Source organism: Myiozetetes cayanensis, unplaced genomic scaffold, assembly GCF_022539395.1.
Source record: "Myiozetetes cayanensis isolate MyiCay16 unplaced genomic scaffold, myiCay2020 scf20-37, whole genome shotgun sequence".
In the NCBI taxonomy this organism is placed as follows: domain Eukaryota; kingdom Metazoa; phylum Chordata; class Aves; order Passeriformes; family Tyrannidae; genus Myiozetetes; species Myiozetetes cayanensis.
The window spans coordinates 11139680-11162341 of record NW_026087412.1 but is presented as its reverse complement, the minus strand read 5'-3'; the positions used below and the strand labels follow the sequence as shown (position 1 = coordinate 11162341).

The following is a 22662-nucleotide window of genomic DNA, read 5'->3' as shown; positions in this document are numbered from 1 at the left end:
ATTAAGAAGCAAGCTTTTCTGTGGATGTTCTCTGGGGGAAAAGAGGGTGCTAGAACGAGGAAATGCACAGAATTACTCTGTGTGTGCTCCAACACCTTTACTTCATGCAGCTGATACTCCTGTTAAGCTTTAAATCACCAAGCAGAACACTGCATTAAACAGTTCTAAATCATTCTACAGCAGCCCCCAATGCAGAACTCACATGGAAATGAAAATTACTGCTATTCCCTACATTTAAAACAGAATTAATTTTTTAAAGACATTAAGAATACATCAACTGCAATATTTCAACAACTGTTTTGTTCTCTATTTCATTTAAGCCAAATGCATCACACAATTTTCAGGTAACAGGTAAATGATAACCCTGCTACTAACAGCTGTGTTTGTGTACCATTCCCCTTTCCAAAAAATCTGATTTTTGGATCAGCTGTCTTTAGTACAGACTATAAATAAAAACCTACCCAAGTGAACTACTAAAAGTTAACAATTATCACTGTTATATTAAGACTTCTCTGCACATCTCTAAAAATAACCTCATTTAAGTAGAACCTTTTTTAAAGAATAGCTTTATAAAGCCTGTAAAAACCCAATAAATAGTCAAAAATTTCTGAAACTTACCCAAATGATTTTGTTAACTTTTTAGTTCCGACTGGTTTGTCACTATGTTGCAGCTCATAAAACACTCTTTGCAATGCTAAAGGAACACTTTTGGATGAATCATCTCCTTCTGTGGGCATCATGTACACAGCCTGAAAAAGCATTTAGTTCAATTAGTATCTAAGGAAAAGTTTATTGCTCATATTGTTGAATGCATTCTTTCCTCTTCAGTGACTTCCTTCACAGAGCTCAATTTAATCATCACTTCAAAACAGTCTGAAAAAAATCTTGTGCTGTAATGTAAAAACGTTAATTGTCTGGAATGACTCTTTTTGAAGCACAGTGGTTAGAAAGATGTGAACAACAGATTCCATTCATGCTTATTTTATCTAAATAGTTCCCTTATTCCACCCTACAACAGTAAATGCACTAAAGCATTTAACACCTTTAAACAAGTTATCACGCCTGGTTTATCTATGCAATCGTCACAGATATGATGGTCAACACTACGGGCTTTTGAAAATAACTTGTTTTGTGAAAAAGCAACCACATGAAACCATAAAGGACAACAAGTGAATGAAAACAGAAATGGTCAACATGGGGAAAGATGTCAGAGGAAGCTTTGAGATTCCCTGACACATTCATTCACTCCTACTTAACGTCATCACTGTCCAGCAAATAAACAGCTTAACAATTCAATTCACTGATTATACTGATCTGGGAAGGATTGAGAACAAAGAAATTACACAAATAGACCAAACAAGGATTAAGAAAGTTCAACAGGAACTGAAAGGAGATTTACTTTTTTGAAAGTGTGCTTCAATATATGTAGAGAAAAGGAAAAGAAAACCAAATGTATTTACAGGGAGATGTTCATTTAAGAAGCATAGACATAAAAAGAAAACAGACAACCCTGGAAGAAGATTAGGTAACAACAAATGAAACTAAAAAGACTCCATAGCATATGAGAAAATAACCTGTTAAAAGATAGAAAAACTGCCCCCTGAATTTTTGCCTGTGAAACAACAGGGAATGATCCATTTCTGTGAGTGAAGTGCTGAACTGGATCTCAGCTCTCCCTGTGTTTGTGCCTTAGCCTGGATTCCAGAGAGGTGCAGCACCTCCAACTTATCCTGCTTTTATGAATTGTAGAAAACTGAATCTTCAATTTTATCATCAGCACCCAGTTTTAAATATTAAAACTCAATAATTCTTTAACTTTTCTAATGAGTTAAGCACTGTTTTAAGCGTTTATAGTGATCCAGTCACTATAAAGTGGAGAAGTTCTGAACTTTGCTCCTGCCCATAGAGGTGCCAAGTTCAAAGCTGGGTCGAGTTGCTCAGCATCAGATCCAGCTGAATTTTGAGCATCTCCCACAACCTCTCCACACAACCTACTGGAAAGCTGGACCATGCTGATTATGAAACTTTCTTTCCTAAGGTTAGAAAGAGGTTAAAAAAGTAAATAATTTTTAATTGCTATATTTTTATCATCCAAATGCAGAGTTGCAGTTAAACATGGTGATCTGGGCAAACTCCAAGTCAAATACGAATAGCTAGAATTACACCTTCGATTTTACAAGCAAAACTAATTTCTTGCTTTGAAATATGAACATAAAAACAAGTCAGCATCTCACAGAGTTAACCCAAAACCCCTCCCTGCCCCCAGTTTATAAACCCTTTTATGAGTGGGTGTCACTGGTTAAAGGTAGAAACAGAAGTTTGAATGGCCATCTTAAGTCTTCCAAATCTCTATAATCAACCACTATTAACTTCTTTAACATCTTATAAATGCTTTTTAAAAACTAAATATATATTACATGCTATGTTTAAACAAATAGAAACAAGGTACAAAAATCAAGTAATGACAAAATACAAATACAGTCAGGGCTGACACATTTTAAATAAATAAATATTAAAATGCTAAACCTACAGTAGGTTAAAAGTCAAACCTGTGTTTGACTCTTCCATCAAAAAATGCATTAATTGGAGTTCAGAATAACTTGACAATGAACCAAATCCTTTACAATTAGTTCTTGTTTGTTTTCCTCATATACCACCTGGACAATTCATTCCTTTCCTCTACCTCTCAAGTAATATTAAAATAGTCATTCACAATTTACTTATAATTCCTACATTCCAGATGCCATTGAATAAAAACATTGGGTTTATTTCTTCTGAAATTCTACATATGTTAATCCAAATGAGACATTTAACTCAGCCTGTCTTGGTTCTCCATCCTGTTTGTGCATACAGGTGGTATTGAAGTTTATTTCTCTAAGCTTAGAGTGTTTCTCAACACTAAAACAAACCCCTTTTCAAATATGATCCTCTACAAACCCTTATTTTTATGCCTTACTACAAACCCTTATTTTTATGTCTTACCCTCTCAAATTCTGAAAGCTTGATCTCAAGATCAAGGAGTGAGGCATTCTGATCCACTTGAAAAAGCAGCCTCTTATTTAAGACCTGAGAAGTTCCCTCAGGAAATGAACACAAAAGAGGAACAGGGACATGTATAGGCAGGGGTTATAAGCAACAGACAGATATGAGAAAAATTTTAGATATTTACATAGTGAAAGGATGCTACAGATAACCTTGAACACATTGCTTGAAGCCAAGAATTACTTGAAGAAGGGAAGAAAATACTGTGTATGAAATTCCAAGGTTAAGTGAAATATACTGGATACCTCGAGGAGAGCCAGAGCAGGGAGAAATGCACTGGACCAAGATTTATTATTTTTATGTAGCTATATGAACATCCTGCAATGTTCTCATGAATTGTGGGGAATTTTTCAAGGGAACCAGCAAAAAGTTTCAAGATGGACTGGATGCCCCAAGTACTGACAGGCTGGAGGCACCAATGACAGTTCTGGGACAACTCCTGTAACACAGTCCAAGATCAAACCTGGACTTATCTGGGAAGTTACTACTGCTCCTTGCCTGCCTGGACTACAACTAAGCATATATTTATCTGTCACAGACAAAGATATGCTCAGAAGAGAGAGTTCCTTGGCTTTATTCTCTACCTCTGAAGCTGCCTGGTAGCTTAAAAGGGAGTTCTCACTCCAAATACCCAAGAACGTCCCATCTGCTGTCTGGAGGCAGAGCAAAGAAGAAAGGACCTCTCCATCAATCCTCCCCCAGCTTCCCCAGGGTCTGCCTTTCCACAGGTACCTGTTTGCCTTTGCTATTGTTCTTTGCTTGTCCAGCTCTGCTCCTGACAGCAGCTTCTCTGGGAACAAAGCTCTAAATAACAGCAATAGAAATCTTTATTTCTTCCGAGTAAGAAGGATTCACAGAAATAATGGATATGGTGAGAAGCAAACCGAGGATGCTACGTGTTTTATTTTACTCAGTTTTTAAGAGGAATGAGTTTGCTCAAAGTGAAAACAGAAGTGTTGTGAAAAGTACTTTTTTCAGACAGGACAACTACTGATTCTTCCTGATCTGTACCAACTGATGTTCAGGACCATTTCCATAAAGGAAGCTGCAGCAACCAGCCAGTAAATCAAGCTTGCCACTATCCAGATATTAACAGTTCCCAAAAACTGCTATTTATTTTGGGCTTGGGGGGAAGCACAGGGGAACGCTTGAAAAGGTTAGTTCAGTTGAAACAAAGCTGTATCCCAAAAAGCATTTCTTCTTTACAGAACAAGATCACTTCATGTGATACATATTGATTTACTGACTACAAGACAGCTCTGAAACAAACTGCTCAATTGGATTAGATGGAGTCATTACAAAAATACTTTTTTCTCTGAACAGCAAAGTGAAATTGTCCAAAAACATAAAATGCACAAACATTATGAGTTATGAGCTGAGCAAAAAAAAACAGGCATTACAATGAATGAAACGCTGAATGAGTGAATTGTACCTCCTGCAAAAAAGAAACAGGTGCATCGTGTAAAACAAGTCACGTATTTCTTTCTTGTCCATGGCACTGGTAAGATCTCAGTTACAGTCTATTGGAGTTTGATGTGCTATTTCAGAGTAAACAGCACATTGCAAAAGAGAGAGGCCAACTGGGACACTTATAGGCCACAGTGATATAAGTAATAAGATGGTAGGAAACCGAAGACAATGGAAAATAAGTACATTAAAAAGGGAAAAGAAAGTTTAATAGAAAGGTAACAACTAGTCTACACAAGAGAAAGCCTAAGTAGAACAGTTCATTTTCACTAAAAGACGTACAGCAAATGCAGAAATAGGCAGAAGATGAATTAGAATCAATAGGACACTCCAGTAAACTAAATAGTGCTGAGTTACTTTTTTTACCAAGTTTATCCCCTCTTCCAGATAACCATTTCCAATATCAAGTCATGGCTTATGTTTTTAACCCCTTTAAGGGTACTGCACTGTTTTAAAATGGCACATTATCTAGCATATTTTATCCTGGCTTTGGATATTTATTACAACAATATTTAAAGAAGTTCTTTCCAGCAAAGAAATTATATCTACAGTAAATAAAAAATTTCAACAAAGCAAACATAAAATTAAGTTGTTTGAACTACTGAAACTATAACTCTTTCAAAAAAGGCAGATTACTTCCAACTTTCATCTGCAAGATGCAGTCATCCCTTTTGCCTCCCCCCAGCAATTCCTAGAAATATTAGCATACAACACAGCCAAAGAAACACCCCTTGAGCTCAGGTCTTCAGTAGAAGACAAAAGTTTATGTTCCATAAACTCCTCAGCCTCCAGCAAGATGTGCATCAGCATGTAAGTCCAACTCTTCTAAGAGGATAAAGGAGTCAAAAGGAACACACTGCTCTGTTCTAAAGCATTTATAACATTGGCTATTTCAATTAGCAACCTCATGTTCTTTCACAGGTTACTCACCTTTCGTAGCTGATTTGTGAAAAATAAAGTCTGTAACAAACTGTTCATGTAACAAGTTGCTCCCTGGTTCTTTAAGCCAACATATCCTGTGTGCTTCTTTGAATCCCACCTAGGAAACAGTGGTTAAAAACAAGATAGCTCTGTATTAACTATAATAAAGGGCATTTGTTCTAAGGTAGTGCTGCTGGCAGATCTCAGCTACTCTTCACTGTTACTGAAGGTTCAAATAAACTACACTTCACTCCTGCCTGCCAGTAACAACAGTCTTTGCAATTAAATGCTTTGTGATTGTTTTCTTTTTAAATACGTCCTATATGGAAGAAAAATTATGTACTATGCAAGTGCACTGGACCCCAGGGTTGTACTTTTAAGGGCAAGTCTCCATTTCAGTACAAGCACTTTGATTACAAGTGCCATGAAGTAAAACAACTCACATGGAGAAATGTTACAGCAACTGTAAACCAAGGCAGGTTAGACAGCAAAGCCACTTCACTGCATCTGACACCCCATCAGCTCCAAGATCACAAATGCTGAGGCCAGAACTGCAGAGGTGTTAAACCAGAAATCAACTCACACAGAAGCTGAGGTTCCACAACATTATGCTGCCTCACACAAACAAATTTAAGCTATACTAAAATCTCCATGTGACTATATTGCCATGTGAGAATTCACCAATTAGAAGTGAAGTGAGAATGACTGATCAAAGCCTGAAAGTGGCAGTAACACAAAATACTTGAACAATCTCAAGTAAAGCAAAAATATTAGAATTAAGAATTTCACTTCATTTGTTTTTAATCAGATACTTACGCCACTCCATGTGGAGCATCTGCTTGAACATAGACTTCAAAAGTAACTTTGTCCTCTTCTATAAAGCCTTTTTCAGGATCAGTAACTTCCTGTAAAACAGAAATGACACAGGAACATGAAAGTGCAGCTTGCAACATGACTGGAGAGAAGCATCCAATTAGACATCACTTTCTAATTTCCAAGACTGAGCTATCAGTAATAATAAATTAAAGAAGAAAAACTGAAGGACACCAAAGCAGCTGATTTTCAGCTTAATATATTTTAATCCTTTTTTAATGTCTCAATAAAGGAAACTTGTCCCTGCCTTTTAAGATTTTGCAATGGTTTTTCCATTTTTGATGGTATAAGAGTTGGTAATCAAATGTTCTGCTTCTTCTGGATAATATTCCAGAACCTTTGCAAATGCTATAAAAGCTGTCACAATTCAAGATAAACCTTAGTAGTATTACTAGGGCCTTAAATATCCATACACATATAGAGAGAACACATGGAAATGCAAACAAATTTATGTTGCTTCAGAATGCCACTATCATACCGTGGAAACAAAACACAGGCACTCAGATATGCAGAAAATAATGAGGGAGTATTTAAATTACAACATAAGCAAAAGCACTCTACAAAAATTTAGTACAGGGATTTTTAAGAAATTGAAAAGCAATCCACAGCAATGATAGAAAAAATATCAGCTTGGGAAAAACACCCTTTTTTAATTGGCATCTCAGTATGCAGGAGTACAAGTACAAAACTGCTCCTATCTAGCAATAGATTAATACATGTCCAATTACTTACACTCCAGGCCATGAAGTTGGAAAAGCCCCAGTCATTCTCCTTATGAAAGAACAAGTGACTAATACGACGACTGAATGATTTTTCATCATCCTTGTAGTTTATTATCTTGAGAACTGCTTGTGCATGACAGGACCATGACCTATAAATACAGAAGAAACACTTGAAACCCATTCAAACCCGAGTTTATTATAGTCATTAGCATAATTTTTTTGTTAGGCATTTTTGGTACATTACTTTCACACGTGGTAATTTTTTTTTCCTTTTTAGATGCTAAGACTTGGTTAATTGCTATTGAGGGCATGAACCTCTGGGGCTTTCTGAAGCCACATTATGAATGTGAACTCGGAATGGAAATTTTTCTTAGGGCAACAGTGTTGTTAATAAACTACTGTCAGGCAATTGCAGGTAAGAGGGGTTTAAGAGCTGACTGCTCTCAGAGGTGAGCTACTTCTGATCTGCTTTAATGCAGATGGATGAGCCAACTCAAAGTGCTCCTGGTGTCTACAGAGTGTGGTATCTCAGCCTCTGGTTAAGGAAAGGAGGAGATGGTTCCACCCTCCTTCCCACAAGATCAACTCCCCAACACCAACTGTCTCGGCAGCACTTCTTTATGAGCATTCCTGTTCAAAATCACCCTACTTGTGCAAGACAATCAGTCTGAATGCCAGCTCAGACAAAGTCTTGCCACTGCCTCATGCAGTGGCATTACTGCTTGTTTAGCTCCACCAGCTGCACCTTGGTTGGTACTTTTAGAGATCACATTATCCTTTTTCTGTGACTATTTGCAAATGAATCACTTCTTCTGCGACTTGTTAATACACTTCCAACTTTTTTCTTTATGTCCTGCACTGAGCACTCACCTTCTAAATGACAAAACTGATGAAAAAGAGCAACTTGTTATTCAGAATGAACAAGTAGCTTTGTGAGACTTGGTGTGAGAATGGAAAAGGATGCCTGTGGGGTCTGCACTCTGGCAGGATAAGCTGCAGGAGTGCCCCAGAAATTTGTAGTTATCTTTTAAAATTTTTGTATTACTTAGAAAGGTGTTCAAAGATAACCAATTTTGATTTGCATGCAGGACTCCAAGAACATATATGTGTTCATCTCTCCTGATGAGGGATGAACTCCACTATCATCCCCTGCTGTGCCTCCAGTGGTAGCAGTTACCTGCTCACATGCTTCACAGGGTAGGATTTATAGCTTGGCAAGGTTAGAGGACCTCCAGTACCACTTCCATTTGAAATAAACTCAGAACATTTCCCATGCCAACAAAACTGTCAGTCAAGGACTTCCCCCCCAGCAGTCAAACAGAAATGTATCTAGATTCTACCACAAACTTCTAGTTACACAAGGTATTTTCAGCTCATCCTAAAAAGGGGATTACTCTTAGGCTTTGAGATTTAGAAAGGTGAGGAGGAAAGGGGATCACACCCTTGCAGGACTTCTTTCCTCTTGCAGAAAGCTAGGTGAAGTATCTTTTGTGAATGTTTGTATGTCATGCAATAGATTAACCAGTGTCAAGTGAGGACTTGTACAGTAATGAAAAGGGTCTTACGTGGAATCGGATTCAGCGTTGCATTGAAGGAAGAATCCTACACTTTTTTGGTGTGGTCTGTCCGGGTAGAGTCGTGGCATGACCATGATTTTCCATGGCAAATTCCGTACAAAGCAGGGAGGACTGAGAACTGACTCGCTCAATCTGTTGAAGCGTTCGACTGTAAACTGAAATGTTGCCTCTGATCGCCAACTTGTATCTGTAACACATACACAGAATTATTTGAAAAAAATTATGCTGTCACTCAGAAATGCCTTTTTCAAAAATCATGCCATGTGAGCATGTTTCACATAGTGGGATATTGGAAGCAACAAAAACATCCCCATCCTCGAGAGACGCTGAACTACTTTATTAGTTAAGTTTCAATTTTTTCATTTTGAAAAACACTGCAACACCATTCAGGCAAACAGAGCACTGGAAGACACATTCCTTTTGTACACTCTTCCCTTATATACTTCTTCAGCACTAGAATTTGTTACCAATCGAATTTCTTCTAAAGCAGCGGGTGCAGCAACACAGAGACATCAAACGCTTTACAACTAAATCACAGCCCACTCTTAACTCTTCTTGAGTAGCATCTCCACAGCACAGTTTAAGTCAGCTCCCTGCATGAACCCACATGCACAAAGGATTTTCACAATCTGTTGAAATGCCCTGTTGATATCAAGTCATCATTTAGTTGGTTTTTGCTTGCAATGGTGTATTTTCAAAACAGATGAACCCCATAGGTTGGCTGTTGGATTTTTTTTTCAAATCTCATACCAGTTTGCTGAAGAACAGCTCAAGAGTAGGGTCCTGTATTCTCTGTGGTGTTCAAAGCCTTAGAGATTTTTAGTGGTCTAAAACAAAGTAAAATGAGACACTTTTTTTTTTAAAGAGCTTATTTTGACACACACAATTAAGTTCTCCTTCTTCCCACATAACCAGTTCTTCATATACCACAATCTGTCATGCTTCTGTTGTACCCAGCTATAACAGGGTGCTGGGGACTGTGACAGCTTCGGCAAGGTGCAAGGTTGGGCTCTCTTTATTGTGATTGCCTCATATTGCACACAGGGAGGGAGTAACTGCAGCTTATCCCAACACTTCTGCAGGGCAGGGATGCACAAGGCACTCCTTTTCCACGGCTCCAGCCTGACACTGGTGTAACACGGTTTGGTTTGTTACTGGGTGCGAGGAGGCTCCAGTAGCACAGAGGGCAGCAGGCAGCACCCGGTCACTGCTGCTCTCACATCACCCATGGGGGTGCAGAACTGATGTGTCACATGTGCAGTGACACCTGAAATCAAAAAGCACTGAGGTACAACGACACCAGCCAGAAATCTGATCACGAAATTGTGACAAGGCACACACTACACAACAAATGTGTCCTTTCTGTGCACGGGCAGCAGTGGTTCACTCAGCACCAGAGACAGTGTTGAGCCACTTTTAAATAGATGAGTCCTGGTTGACACCCTACTTAAAAAATTAAACACTCTTGATTACAACATGGAAAAGAGTAAAGATTATACATTTCAATGCAGAAAATTAACAAGTTTTATCCACAACTACCAGGGAGCTTTGACAGATTTCATTCTTCTCTCTTGCTAAACAGTTTTCAAGCAGTTGTCCTACTTCTGAACAGCCACCCCGTTGATCTAACTTGTGTATGGTCTGACAGCCCTAAGCACTCCCAACTGTCTCTTGACAGTACTACAGCCCAAACCAGCTTCCTCTCCCCTCCACACCTGCAACGACCTTGTTACCCTGCACTGTCAACTTCCTCAGTGACACAAGAGCTCAAAGGATTCCCTTTTTTTCCCTTCATGTAAATGTCGTTAACTGTTAAGTCTATCACTTACTTAAAAACTGTTCTCTGCCCATTTTCACTGCTCACTGCCTGCTGACAGAGTAGAGAGCTGGCTGTCTATAACCAAAAGCCAGACAAGCTGCAGCCAGAGGAGCTGTACACTCTCAAACTTGATTTGTAGGCAAGATAAAACAAATCTGTAACACGCTTAACAATTTAAAAATCAATCTTCCATCACATGTGTCTCAAATCAGCTCAAGTCCTCCTCCCTACTCACAGTCAGATCAGTGCTTCTGGGCTCAGCCTAAGCCTCCACGTCGAGCCAAGTTTGGTTTCTGCCTCCTTTGATGCAGCTTTCAGAGCACTTCAGCACAAGGATGCAGCAGTGTTGCTACAGTGTCAGCTAAAAAACACAGCCCACGCAGCATCTGCAGATGCTTCAGAGAAAGTTTGCCTGTATTTCTTGATTTCTTTTCAGGAAAGCCTGTGCATGAGAGCTCACCAGGGAAGAATACACTTCTCTGTAAAATATTTGAGCCAGTCACTAGTAACTACTCCACAAAAACACAGGTCAACCCTAAAATAGAAGTTTCTTTAAAAACTAACAACCTTCTTTTCCTTCCCAAAAGCCCATTTTTTTAGCAAGTATAATTGATTAAAATATGAATTGTATAAAAAAAATGCAGTTTACACAGCAAATGGGACGATTATTCTGAGCACATCAATAAATAAAACCCTTTTTCACCATCACAAACATGTCCACCAGTTTCCAGTATAAGACTGCAACTGGCAGCAGGATAATTTAGTAGTGACTGGCAAGTAAGAGTTTTAAAAATCCCTGAACTACAAATATGACACACGATGCTGAACACAAGGTAAACAGAACAGACCCAGCTGACAATGCTTGGAGAAGTTACGTGCAACAGATTGTATTTGCTACATGGAAAAGATTTTTTCACTGATGAGATGAATGCCACAATCAGCACCTTGATACAACAAAGACCCTGCAAATCAGAGATCCAATACTGAATATGATCCATTTTAAGACTGAAACACCTATTTAAATGTTTATACTTTTGAGAAAAGCAGATCTTGTTATTCTATTAGTAAATTTTGCTACCTTTAAAGTGCACTGAGGTTATTAAAATATTCTGAACCTGAATTATTAATGAGGAAACTGGCTGAATATTCTATGAATATTTTAATAATGATCCAAATACAGGATGCAATACCAGCATATGGCTAAGACTGATGCTTCTGAAAGCCTCCTAGCCTCTGCAATTCTTCACAGAAATGAGACTCAGGGAGGTAATTGCAAAGCTCTGAGTTTATGTTTAGCTTGGGACCTTCTCTTTGAACTTTAACTTCTAAGAGAATTTATTCTGTGTGCTGTTTCGAATACCAATGCACTTGCAAACAAAATTCGATCAGAACCTTGTTTTTATTATTTTTTGCATTAGTTGCAGGAGCTGCTATGCCAGCCCACAAAGCCTGGTTCATTAAGTCCTTCCCTGTACAAAGCACACCACATTCCTTCAGCTGGTTCTTTTTAATTGCTAAGACATCACACAGAGCAACAACAGGTACACAGTACTTGAGAGAACACAGCCTTATCTCAAAGTCCTGCTGGTGGTCCATGCTGCCCCCATTCCCTGTGCCTCACAGTGCCTGTGGCTGCTTCCCAAGCAAAGGGGATGAGAGCTGCACTTTTTTTTTCCCCCAGTCTTATCAGTCATTTCTTTATGTGCTAAGCTGGAAGAATAAAATCACCTCAAAAGTTTCTTGAACTCAGAAAATCATCAGAAAGCTGGTTTCTATGATCCAGCTGGAAGCATCAACCTTTCATCTTCCTGCTCACCTCTTTCGCAGGAACCATTAAACTCACTAATTTCACTCAAGAGCTATCAAAATTCTCTTCATGCATTCTGTATCAGCTCAGATTGATGTCCCTTGCTAGGAATAACAGCAAAGGAAAACTGCATATTTATCAGAGAAGCCCCTGTCTTTCATTTTTCTTATCTTTTGAATCTCTGAGCTGTCCATTACACACACATACATGCTGCAAACCAGGTTAGCAAGAGCCCAAACAGCAAGAGAACAACTGCACTGCTGTGTAAATAATGCAACAGCAAGCAACTAATCTGATTTACAGGACTTGGAAAAGCGGCATCATCCACTTACGTGATGCAAGTCTTCAGGAATGATTTTGCAACTCTAACATTTTGCAACAGCACTACTTTCTATCTGTGTCAAGGCACAGCTAAAGCAGCACCAAGATGTAGCCAGACACTCCTTATTCAAATATGATGATGAGGAACTCTTAAGAGCATTGCCTAATGACCACACTGTAACCCTGAGCAGTGTCCCACAGCAGAGTGGGCCAAAGCTCCTCACCAGCCTCAAAGTCCACCAAGGTACGAGCAGCTTTCAGAAGCCTTTTGTCAAATACCTTCAGATACTTCTCCCTTCCTTCATATCCAGTTCTGAGAGGAGTCAGTTGGCAACTGACAGAAACTGCTTGACAGTAGTTTTTTGGTTAAAAAGTCCATGCTATTCTGAATGAAGAGCTGTGTGTCTGATTACCTGTCAGCCTTGATATAGCCTGGGTTTCATCAGCTATTTGTGCAGCCTAAGTCCCCTTTGCCTAATTTGAACAAGTATACACAGACCAACTAGTGGACACATTTTTTTACTAATTGACCAGTGTGTTATGTACTGGCTGTATCAAGAGCAAACACTATCAGGCTTTCTATCTATAAACACCACTACTAAGAACATAAACTAAACAGAGCTGCTCTTGCCAGTCAGTGTCACCTCACGTGATCTTCTCTATTCACCCTCCAAATACCATGGCCTGACAAAGACATTTAACATCTTTTATAAAAGCTTTTGATAAGAACAGAATTCCCTGTTTCACTCTCAGCTAGTTACTCTGAGCAATAAATCAAAGCCCTCTGAATGAGATTAGGTAATCACACAAATAAAATTCATAGGTTAAAAGCAGACCTCATTTTCATTTATTGTGAGACTCTGATTATAGGAAACTTTATCTTTGCCAATGATAAAGAGGTGATTCAACCATGAGATGCTTTTGTCCCGAATTTAAACCCCATTCTCTTCATGGAACATTACTATTTTCTATCAGTATTCTATGTTTCTTCAATACAAGAAAGTAAGCACTTTTTTGACCTTCAACCTCCAACACTGATTTTTCTCAAAAAATCACTCAACATTTTTGCACAAATCTAACTGTTTATGCCTAGTCCTGAATGTATCTCACAAGACATCATGGAACATGAAATTAGAGTGGGACAAATTCCACTCATTTGCTGTCTCCTTCTCAATTTTATTTAGTTCTTCAAAATGAGCAGCCCCCACCCCTATCCTCTCCTAAGAAAAGAAGCATCATTGCACATTTTCCTCAATAAACATAACAGACTTCAGTGAATTGTAATTTTTTTTATGTTTCTTTAAATAAACCCAGACACATCTACTCATAATTCTTTGATCTTCCATAACAGAAAAAAATGGACATCTTTTTTGCATTTAATGGACCAAAAAAAAACTCCCAAAACACACACCTCCCCTTTTATTAACAGGACATCAACACTTATTTCTTCCTTTACATCTGCAAGTAAAAGGGCATCAGAATTGAGGGGAGAAGATGTTCATCAACGGAATACTGACACTGACACCATACAGAGACAAAAGCAGAGCACAGCTGCCACCTGACAAGAGAGCAGGACAGACAAGGATTCCAAACATCCTGAAGGAATTGTGTAACCGACAAAATCACAATTCAGCAAAGCCCCAAATGCAGCACATTTAAAGGGATGGATCACAAAACATAACAATGGACAGGAGCACTTTCAGCAAATTTAAAATGAGTACCTAAAAAGAGTATGAGAAAAAAAATCCCAAGCCCTCAGAAGTCTAATCCTATTGTACAGTGTGTTAAAAGGATGCCTGCACAGAAAACCAGCAGCCACAACTACAGAGGGTTTTATTTTTTTAATGAGCTGCAGTTCAGAGGACACAGCTAAGATATGGACCGTTTTCTCCTCAAAATTATAACAATAAAGAAGCCAAACAAACCATGTTTTTATAAAGTATTTACTTACCATCTTCCATGTCTTCTTCAGTGTTGTTATGTCCATCAGCCATCGCTACATTCCCATTAATGACAGGATTTTGAGTAATTCTTGGAGGATCATCTGTATCTCCAGCTAAGACAAAAAAAGTATGCAAAAATTAACCAGCTGATTAATAATCAGAAATTAACATTTTTGTCTCAGGTAGCACTTACAAGACACACCCATGGTGCACACTTGCACAGAACAGTATCTACCTTAATTATAGCACAGCAATTGTACTGTTATGTGTCTAACTAAAATTCTTCAGATAGATGAATATTTATGGGTGAAGAAGAAAGTCCACATCAATGTGGATTATAAATATCATAAACTGATTTATAAGTTTCCAAACAGCCTCACAGTCAGCATCCCATAATCAAGTCTCATTAACTAAAAACTTTTTAAATCCCTTTTTCTGGCATTCTGCATTTTTACAAAGACACAAGTTTCTAACAGCAGACTTTCCAAACTAACAATTTACTTTAAGACTTCTTCATTGTTACTATTTTTTTAAGAAAAAAACTAAACCTTTAATAAAATGCAATGGTAAGATTTATATCTTGGGGAAAATTGGGATAAAACCCTTTTAAGATTAAAACATTTTAGATACAACATTTTCCTGTTTTTAGCGATCATTGCTATTAAGTTTTGCTACAAAGACCATTTAAAACATATGTAAATGCCACTAAACCAAGAGATATGAGACAACTTGATGAACTATACGCCACTATTTTGAAGATGCATTGCTTTGATGAACAAGCATCTTCCTGATTCATCCAACAACCCAACAATGCCTCCTTTCATCACCTGTGCACCAAAAGCCCATGGATAGTTTCAGCATGATTACAGGGAAGTGTAAAATCTATAACCCCTTGCAACCACCACAAGGACAGAGCACCACTCAAAAGACACTCTAATTTTAAGGGTCTGATGGGTTTCTCCTTGCTGTGCTAGTCCTGCTATTAACTTGTATATTCTGCTACCCCTTAAAAGCCCCAGTGCCACTGATTGCTGTAACCAAGAACAGTTTTATACCCCAAACTACACACAAGTTATTGACTCTGTGTGTGCCAGGGACGCAGGTAACGCTTCCCAAGGGGCACAGCACGATCCCAGCCCCGGAGCACCAGCCCGGTTGTGCCCTCTCCCGTCAGCACCCTGGACAGAGCCGCTCCTGTCGCCGGCCCCGCCGAGCTCCCACCCAGCTCCCACCGAGCTCCCTGCTCCTCCAGGGCTCGCAGGGACGCCCAGAGACTCGGGTGCCTGGGATGGGGATGCCCAGGGACTGACGCCTGGCTGTTTGCAAGAACTGCCCAGAAGCATGGAGCCAACAAGCCTGGACGCTTGTCTTCGACTGGACTGCAACGGAGTTTCTCCTGTACAGAAGGGACAAACATCAGCGACAACAGGAATTGCTGTGGGATCACCTTTAAAAGCCAGGGAGTTCATGCCAAGGGTTGGATAAGCCATGGGAGAAGTGCAGTAGGATCAGTCACCAGTTGCTTCACAGTCTTCCCTCTCCTTACAGCTTTTGGAGCCTCATTCCAGTTCACAGCACACAAGAAGATACTTTCACACCCAGCACTCCTATTCTGATTGTTTACTCCTGTAGTAAATCCGCAGAACTAGTAACCTCTGCCCTCACCTCATCAAAAACAGATCAGGTTAGAGACTTACTCCTGGATTAGAGCTCTGCAGATCACGAACTCCCTGCTCCAACACGGCTTTCGGGGCTTACCGGGGTGCAGCACATCTCACCCAGGCACGAGCCAAAGGGATGTTTGGAAGTGTCCAAGCTGCAGCACCCAGGATAACACGTGCACCACCCTTCTTATTTTTCAGAATTACGACCAAAGCAAATCCAAGAACTACTTAATAGTTTTGATTTGGTTAGAAAAAGGTTTACAGGAGGAGTGCCTGCTGTGTGATAGGGCTGCAGGAGTCCCCACCAGCAGCGACTGGCACTGACAACACTGCAGCACAGGAGGACAGTAAGGTAAAATTGAGATTAACTACAACAAAATTATGGGGTTAACAGGTTTGAACTGCTGCAACTCAAGAGCAGGGAAAGTGACAAAAAGAAGAGTAAGAAGGAAAAGGTCCCCCACTAAGTAACAACTAGGATTTTTTAAATTATTTTTCTTTTTGAAGATTTCATCAGTGCAACTTAGTATCTAGACACAAACTGAAGCAAAGACCTGAAGAATAGTTCAGTTCTTCATTAAAAGCTCGTTCAAAGTTTTCTTTTAATGGGGGATTTAAATGTTGATACCACGTTTTGTGGGGAAAGAACTGCTCTTAACTAAAAAATAGAGTTTTCTATGAGATACTGCACTACATTCTCCAAAAGTATGAATGGTTTGCAGAGGGGAGAGAAAATGCAGAAGAGATCATAGCAAAAGCAATCAACTTGAACAGAGGCAGCTTCTGAGAGATGCTGTTTAGTGATAAGACAAATGAACCATGATGAATGCCTCTGCTGCTTTTTCTGACATATATTGACACACAGTTTGTGATACAGCTTTCAGAGATGGAACCCAGATAACACCAGTCAATGCTTTTGGCTTCTGTGAACAAAGGAAGTTTTTTAACTGCTAATAAAATTCAACTACTACAGCAAATCCTTTACACAAACAAAACACAGTCCCTTTTCAACAGATGTACTAGCAAGCAGTATGACAAAATATATTTTCTACTACAGCATTTAAACCCAGTAAATTATGTTTTCCTCTGCTGCCCTTAAGAGCTCATACGCAAGAATTGTAAAATCATACTAAGATTTAATTAAGAAACATGTTTTCCTTTGCCTCAAGCAGAGGTAATGCCAAAGAAGTATTCAAATTTTACACTACAGGATTAAGAAAGAGAAAAAATACCTGTCCACACTGGCCAGGAAAACCTTCCTACCAAACCTACTACTTAATACACTGCTGTCTTTAATGCAGCTTAAACCACAGTGTGTCAACATCACCCCAGTCATGTCATCTGCCCATTCCCAGACCAGAGTACCCAGTTTTAATCATATCCCTGGAAAAAATTAGAGGTACAGCCTATTAACCAACTGAAAGTTAACATAAACCACACCAATTAAAGAAGTATCACAACAAAGCATGAAGTGACCTTATGAAAAGGGAATGTTTTTAACTCTTTAAATACAGTACTGCAAAATATGAAATAAAGTTTTCAATAGCAAAATTTAAGACACTGTCAGACTGTTCAGGGAAAAGCATTCAAGTTCTTTTCTACCTCCTTAAAAATGCAACACATAAACCATTGTAGATATTCTTTCACTACAAAAAGGAATGTAAGGCAACATGAAAAATAGTGATGGCAATTTCTTCAGAAACATTTAACATCATATTTGATTTTCCCTCTGCCCACGCCACTGCATGATAAACAAACACACATCTTCAAGAGTTTAAAGGGGGTCTCTGAGTTTGGAGGTTAAGACAACTTCCAAGAAGAGACATTTCAGACACCAGTGAGTTTATGCAAAAAAAGAGCTTGCACTTATTTACTAAAAGATCATGACTGCTGAAATGAAATCAAGCCTAAACACTGAGGTATGGAACCAAAATGGAACTGGAGCACCCCAACACTGACTGGGAGGCTGGTAAGAAGTGTCAGTCACCTTCCACAGAGAAATGACTGGCACACAGAAGTGACTCTGCAGGTGCACACTCCTCACCACTCATTAACTAAGCCTGTCACTGAAGTGTTGAGATGAAAGCCTGAAAGCAAAACGGTTCTTGCAATTGCTGCAGGGGAGAAAGGAAAAAAAAATACTAAATTCTCTGAAACTACAATTTGCCATGCAATGACAGACCTGACAGAAACTATTTTAAAAAAAATAAAATCTTCTTGTTATGGACTATGACCTCAACACTATCATATTCAAATAGTTGCACTGTTAGGCAATCAGAAGAAAAATAGTACCAATTATTTAAAAAGACTGTATTCAAAAAAGCCTGTTCAGATGGATTCAGCCTGTTTAGAAAGCTGAACTCAGTGTCACTGTAAGATATCTTGCTCTGTTGTTCTACCGTTCACAATAACTCAAATCTACAAGGAAGGAACCTCAAAATTTGCTATAATTTTTTTCCTGTTAATGAAAAAGCAGAAAATATTTTGTCAAGCTCGTGTGGCTTTCAGCACAACTTAAATCCTATTCTATGACAGGAGCACTGCAGGCTGTGATATCTCTCTCTCTGAGGTGCAGGACACAGTTGCTCAGCAGTAAACACGTGCTCGCAGTCACATGTGGACAAAAGCTACAGAATGACTCCACAGCAATTTAATTACGGCACAAACTATCACTATTTTAACAACGATGACAAGGAACTCCTAACTTCACCAGCTTTCAGTCATGAGTCATATCACACCAAGTAGTCAAAGTCTGAAAGATTATCTGTGGTGTGTGTCATTAGCTTTTGGAGTTGGCAGCCACAGAGGAGAAACTGAAGCAGCCTCAGAGCAGGTTATGAAACATTTGTTTCCTTTTGAGGTTGAAGAGACCACAGAGGAGGAGTAATAGTGATACTAAAAACTTGGTTACAGTTATCACACACATCCGCCTCACAGTGGAAATCACCAGCGCTGAGGGCTTTTACGGTCCCTACGGTTTGCACAGACCTCCAGAAGTGCCCCAAAATCCCAAAAAGGAGGGGGGAGCTGCACCAAGGGCAGTAGCAGCAGCCCCAAGAGAAGTCATTCACTGCTGGCAGCAGCTTGAAAAATACAAACCAAACTTCATATCCAGGGTTCTGCTTTAGTGGGGGAAAGCTGGAAACACACGACTTTCTCCTCTGCTTGACTAAATGGATGTCCCAGAATCAAAGCCTTCATAGAAGTTTTAAAAGGTCTTTTAATACTTTAAAAAATATACATAAAAAGAACAGAATGTACAGATATGGTAAATGGGGGCTGTGTGTGTGTGAATTCCAGTGGATGAGTGAACTTGCAGTAAACATTAAGAAAGGGGACTTACTGAGCAAAAATATAGGGTGGCAGGAGATAAGAATAAAGTACGAGAATGCAAAACTCACTGAAAAAATGAGAAAAATCCATCTGTAGCAGTCAAATTACACCAGCATCAAAGGATATGCATGTACTGTATGCTGAACACACAGTCCAGGTCCAGCTTTGCACCTCAGTGTCAGAACTCCAACCTGTAACACCCCCTGGGGCAGCCCAGCAGAGCCACTGCTCTCAGCACTTCCCCCCAAACATCTCTTCAATTGTGGAATAAACTATAACACCTTCAAAAGTTTTTTAAAAAGTATTTTTCAATGCATCAGTAGTTAAAATAAGTCAAATAAGCCTCTAAAAGTGTACTTCAGTGCATAACTCAGAATTCCAGTCTGAAAGTACATGAGTACCAAAAAAAAAAAAAAAATTAAAAAGTCACCATAGTTAGAAATCATAATGAATAAACATTCTGTGACTTCAAGTACTATAATGAATATCATCTCTTTTACCACCAAATAGACTTTTGCTGTTGTAACTATTAGGCAGCATATCCAAATACATAACTGAGAAATTCCCAAAGGAAGCAGTAAATGCTGTGCTCTCTGGAGCAGTCACCCAACCATGGTGGTGCAGATAAGACACTGATTGGACTCATTCAGGAAAACCTTAAAGCAGGAATATTCTTGAAAGGAAACAGGAAAGTTAGAATAATATGAAGAACAAATATTTGTCTTCAGCTGGAAAAACCGATGGCAACAGGTTAATTCATAACTGTGTAGCATGGACTCCCCAGACCATGCCTGGAAGCACTGCAGGCACTTGAGTGAACCAGTTGGACTGTTTTTTATGTGGCTATAACAGCTCTCAGGAAAACTTGTGGGTTCCAGCAACTTGTTTCTCCTAAAGTCTGGAAACCACTGCTTCGGAAAGCCAGATGAACAGGCAGTACTCCCAGGAGGCAGGGTTTTAAAAAAAAAATCCAAACAAACAAAAAAGCAGACACTCAAACCAAAAAAATGAAACCAAAACAGCCACACACATAAAGTTAGCCAAACAACCTCCCAACTCCATGATCTGAGTGAAATCAAATTACAGTAGTCAATCTCTGAACTATTAGAAGTGTTCAAAGGAAAAACGTCCCCACACTTGCTCCGAAAGAACTAAGCATTTCCAAAGTAAGAGAAACTATTTGGCCTCTAATCCTTACCTGAAGTTAAAATACAAACACCACTTAGTGCACAAAGGGACTGAAGAGAAAAGGAATTAAATAAGAAGTGTTCTACACAGTTTCATTTTCCCCAAACAGTCCTAAGTTGCTGTAATGAAAAATCTGAAGAGGTATCAAGCAATTTCTGTAGCATGGCTGCCTTTCAAATGGTATCCAAACCCAAAGCAATTCACCTAAAACATTTTAAACTAGTAAAAGAGAATGAGATTAATTTAGTCAATAGGATGGGAAGAAGGGAAAGGGAAGTACATAAACTGATCCTATGGACTGATGTCGAGGTGTAGAAAAATGCTATCAAAGGTGTGTAAACATCATGTTATTTGTCTTTACAATTAAAAGTTAATTCTCCCATTAGCAAAACTCTGGGTAATTTGCTTTGGTTTCATTTATTAGTTTTCTTTCTTCATGGTTCATTATATGATCTGGTGCCAAAAGGGTTATCTAGATATTTAAGACCCTCAACAAGAAAGTTATGAAGGACAATGACCAAATCTTAAAGGGAAAAGGTTTCTAGAGAAGTATCAGGAGCCAAGAGCCAAGTTTACAGACTAAGGGAGAAAGGTGTTATGAGCAAAGGAACTGAGTAGATTTCCAGCTAGGCAGACAAGGTTTACAGATCTTCAATGCTTTCAAAATTTGCCTTAGCAAATTTAGAAAGAAAGGAGAAAAGACATTTATTTACTGAAGAGCAAGTGGCCAACATTAGATCTTAAAAAAACCAGAAACAGTATTATACAGAAATCTCTTACTTGTCATCTGAAACGAGTAATTACTGCATTATTGACTGGGAATTGCAAATCCCCCACAGGAGGAGATGATGCTACACGAGACAGCAAATGAAGAACTGGAATAGGACAACTTCCTGGAAGCAGACTCATCGTCCCTGCCATGCCTACAAAATATGTAGCAATGACTAGACAGACAGTAACAGTGCACTTATCACACTGATCAATCACGGTATTGCTGCTGCCTGGTATTCCCAACACTGTGTCTGCCTGGCCAAAGAGGGCATTTTGGCAAAGCACAAGATGGCCACACTGGTTTTTAATTGTGCCAACATATCTAATGAATGGGGAAAAAAATGTATTAATAGATTACAAGACTGTTCTGTTCTTAGATAAAACAAAGCAGTTGTAATCCTGAACACTGAACAACGTGCATGAATGATACCAGTGTGTAAAGTAAATAATATTGGAAACTTCATCCCACTGAGACAGTTATTTCCCTGTGAAAATAAAAGGGAAGTAAGACGTAACTCTGTGGATGGAAAAACAGCTGGGAAAAAAAGCCTACCCAGAACCTGCTCCATAAACCAGGCAGTTTGCTACAGCTACTCATTTATCTGGTTATCTTTGAAGAGAGGAACAATCTGGTACCACTTTACAAAACAAAACTTTAAGTCTTAAAAATGTGATTACCTTCTTATAGACACATATAAAGCATTTCCAGTATTACCAATACAATTACTCAGTGGACTTAAAGCTGCCATTTAAGAAGTCACCCCCAAAAATTTACTAAACCAACAGTGACTAAATTACTGCCTGCTTTCAGCAGTTTAACCCATTGCTTTATGAATAATTCAGTGTTAGATGAAAGAATGCATGAACCAGAGTTCAGTTTGGACACCAACAACACACCTGTAATTATCCACCAAATTTACAACTTGATGCTGCTGCTGAAGGACTTCGTATAGACAGCCTTTCCATTTTAAGGAATCTTTCACGTGCTTTTTAAGCTCTAGGTGTTTAATAACTGGGGTAGACAGCTGCAGTAGCATGAGTTTTTCTTCAGCACAGTGAAATTATTTATCACAAAGATACCAACCTGCCTGTCTCACTAACCCATTATACAGTGTCACAACCTCTTGGCAGTCACTAGGACAAGAGAAGGTCTGCTGGAAAATCTTTCCCAGTTCCTTCTCTTAATATCAAGAGCTTTGTTAGCTAAGGTTATG

General features: G+C 39.0%; 1 protein-coding gene across 1 annotated transcript in view; it reads right to left on the bottom strand.

Moving 5' to 3' along the window:
- Nucleotides 1-22662, bottom strand: part of USP7 (ubiquitin specific peptidase 7) — a 69094-nt gene that overhangs the window by 24334 nt on the left and 22098 nt on the right. The window contains exons 2-7 of the mRNA XM_050317118.1: nucleotides 14501-14605; nucleotides 8591-8789; nucleotides 7036-7174; nucleotides 6247-6335; nucleotides 5440-5548; nucleotides 619-749 (exon numbers count right to left, since the gene is read on the bottom strand). Of these exons, the coding sequence (XP_050173075.1) occupies nucleotides 619-749; nucleotides 5440-5548; nucleotides 6247-6335; nucleotides 7036-7174; nucleotides 8591-8789; nucleotides 14501-14605 (772 nt within the window). The remainder of the gene's footprint in view (nucleotides 1-618; nucleotides 750-5439; nucleotides 5549-6246; nucleotides 6336-7035; nucleotides 7175-8590; nucleotides 8790-14500; nucleotides 14606-22662) is intronic.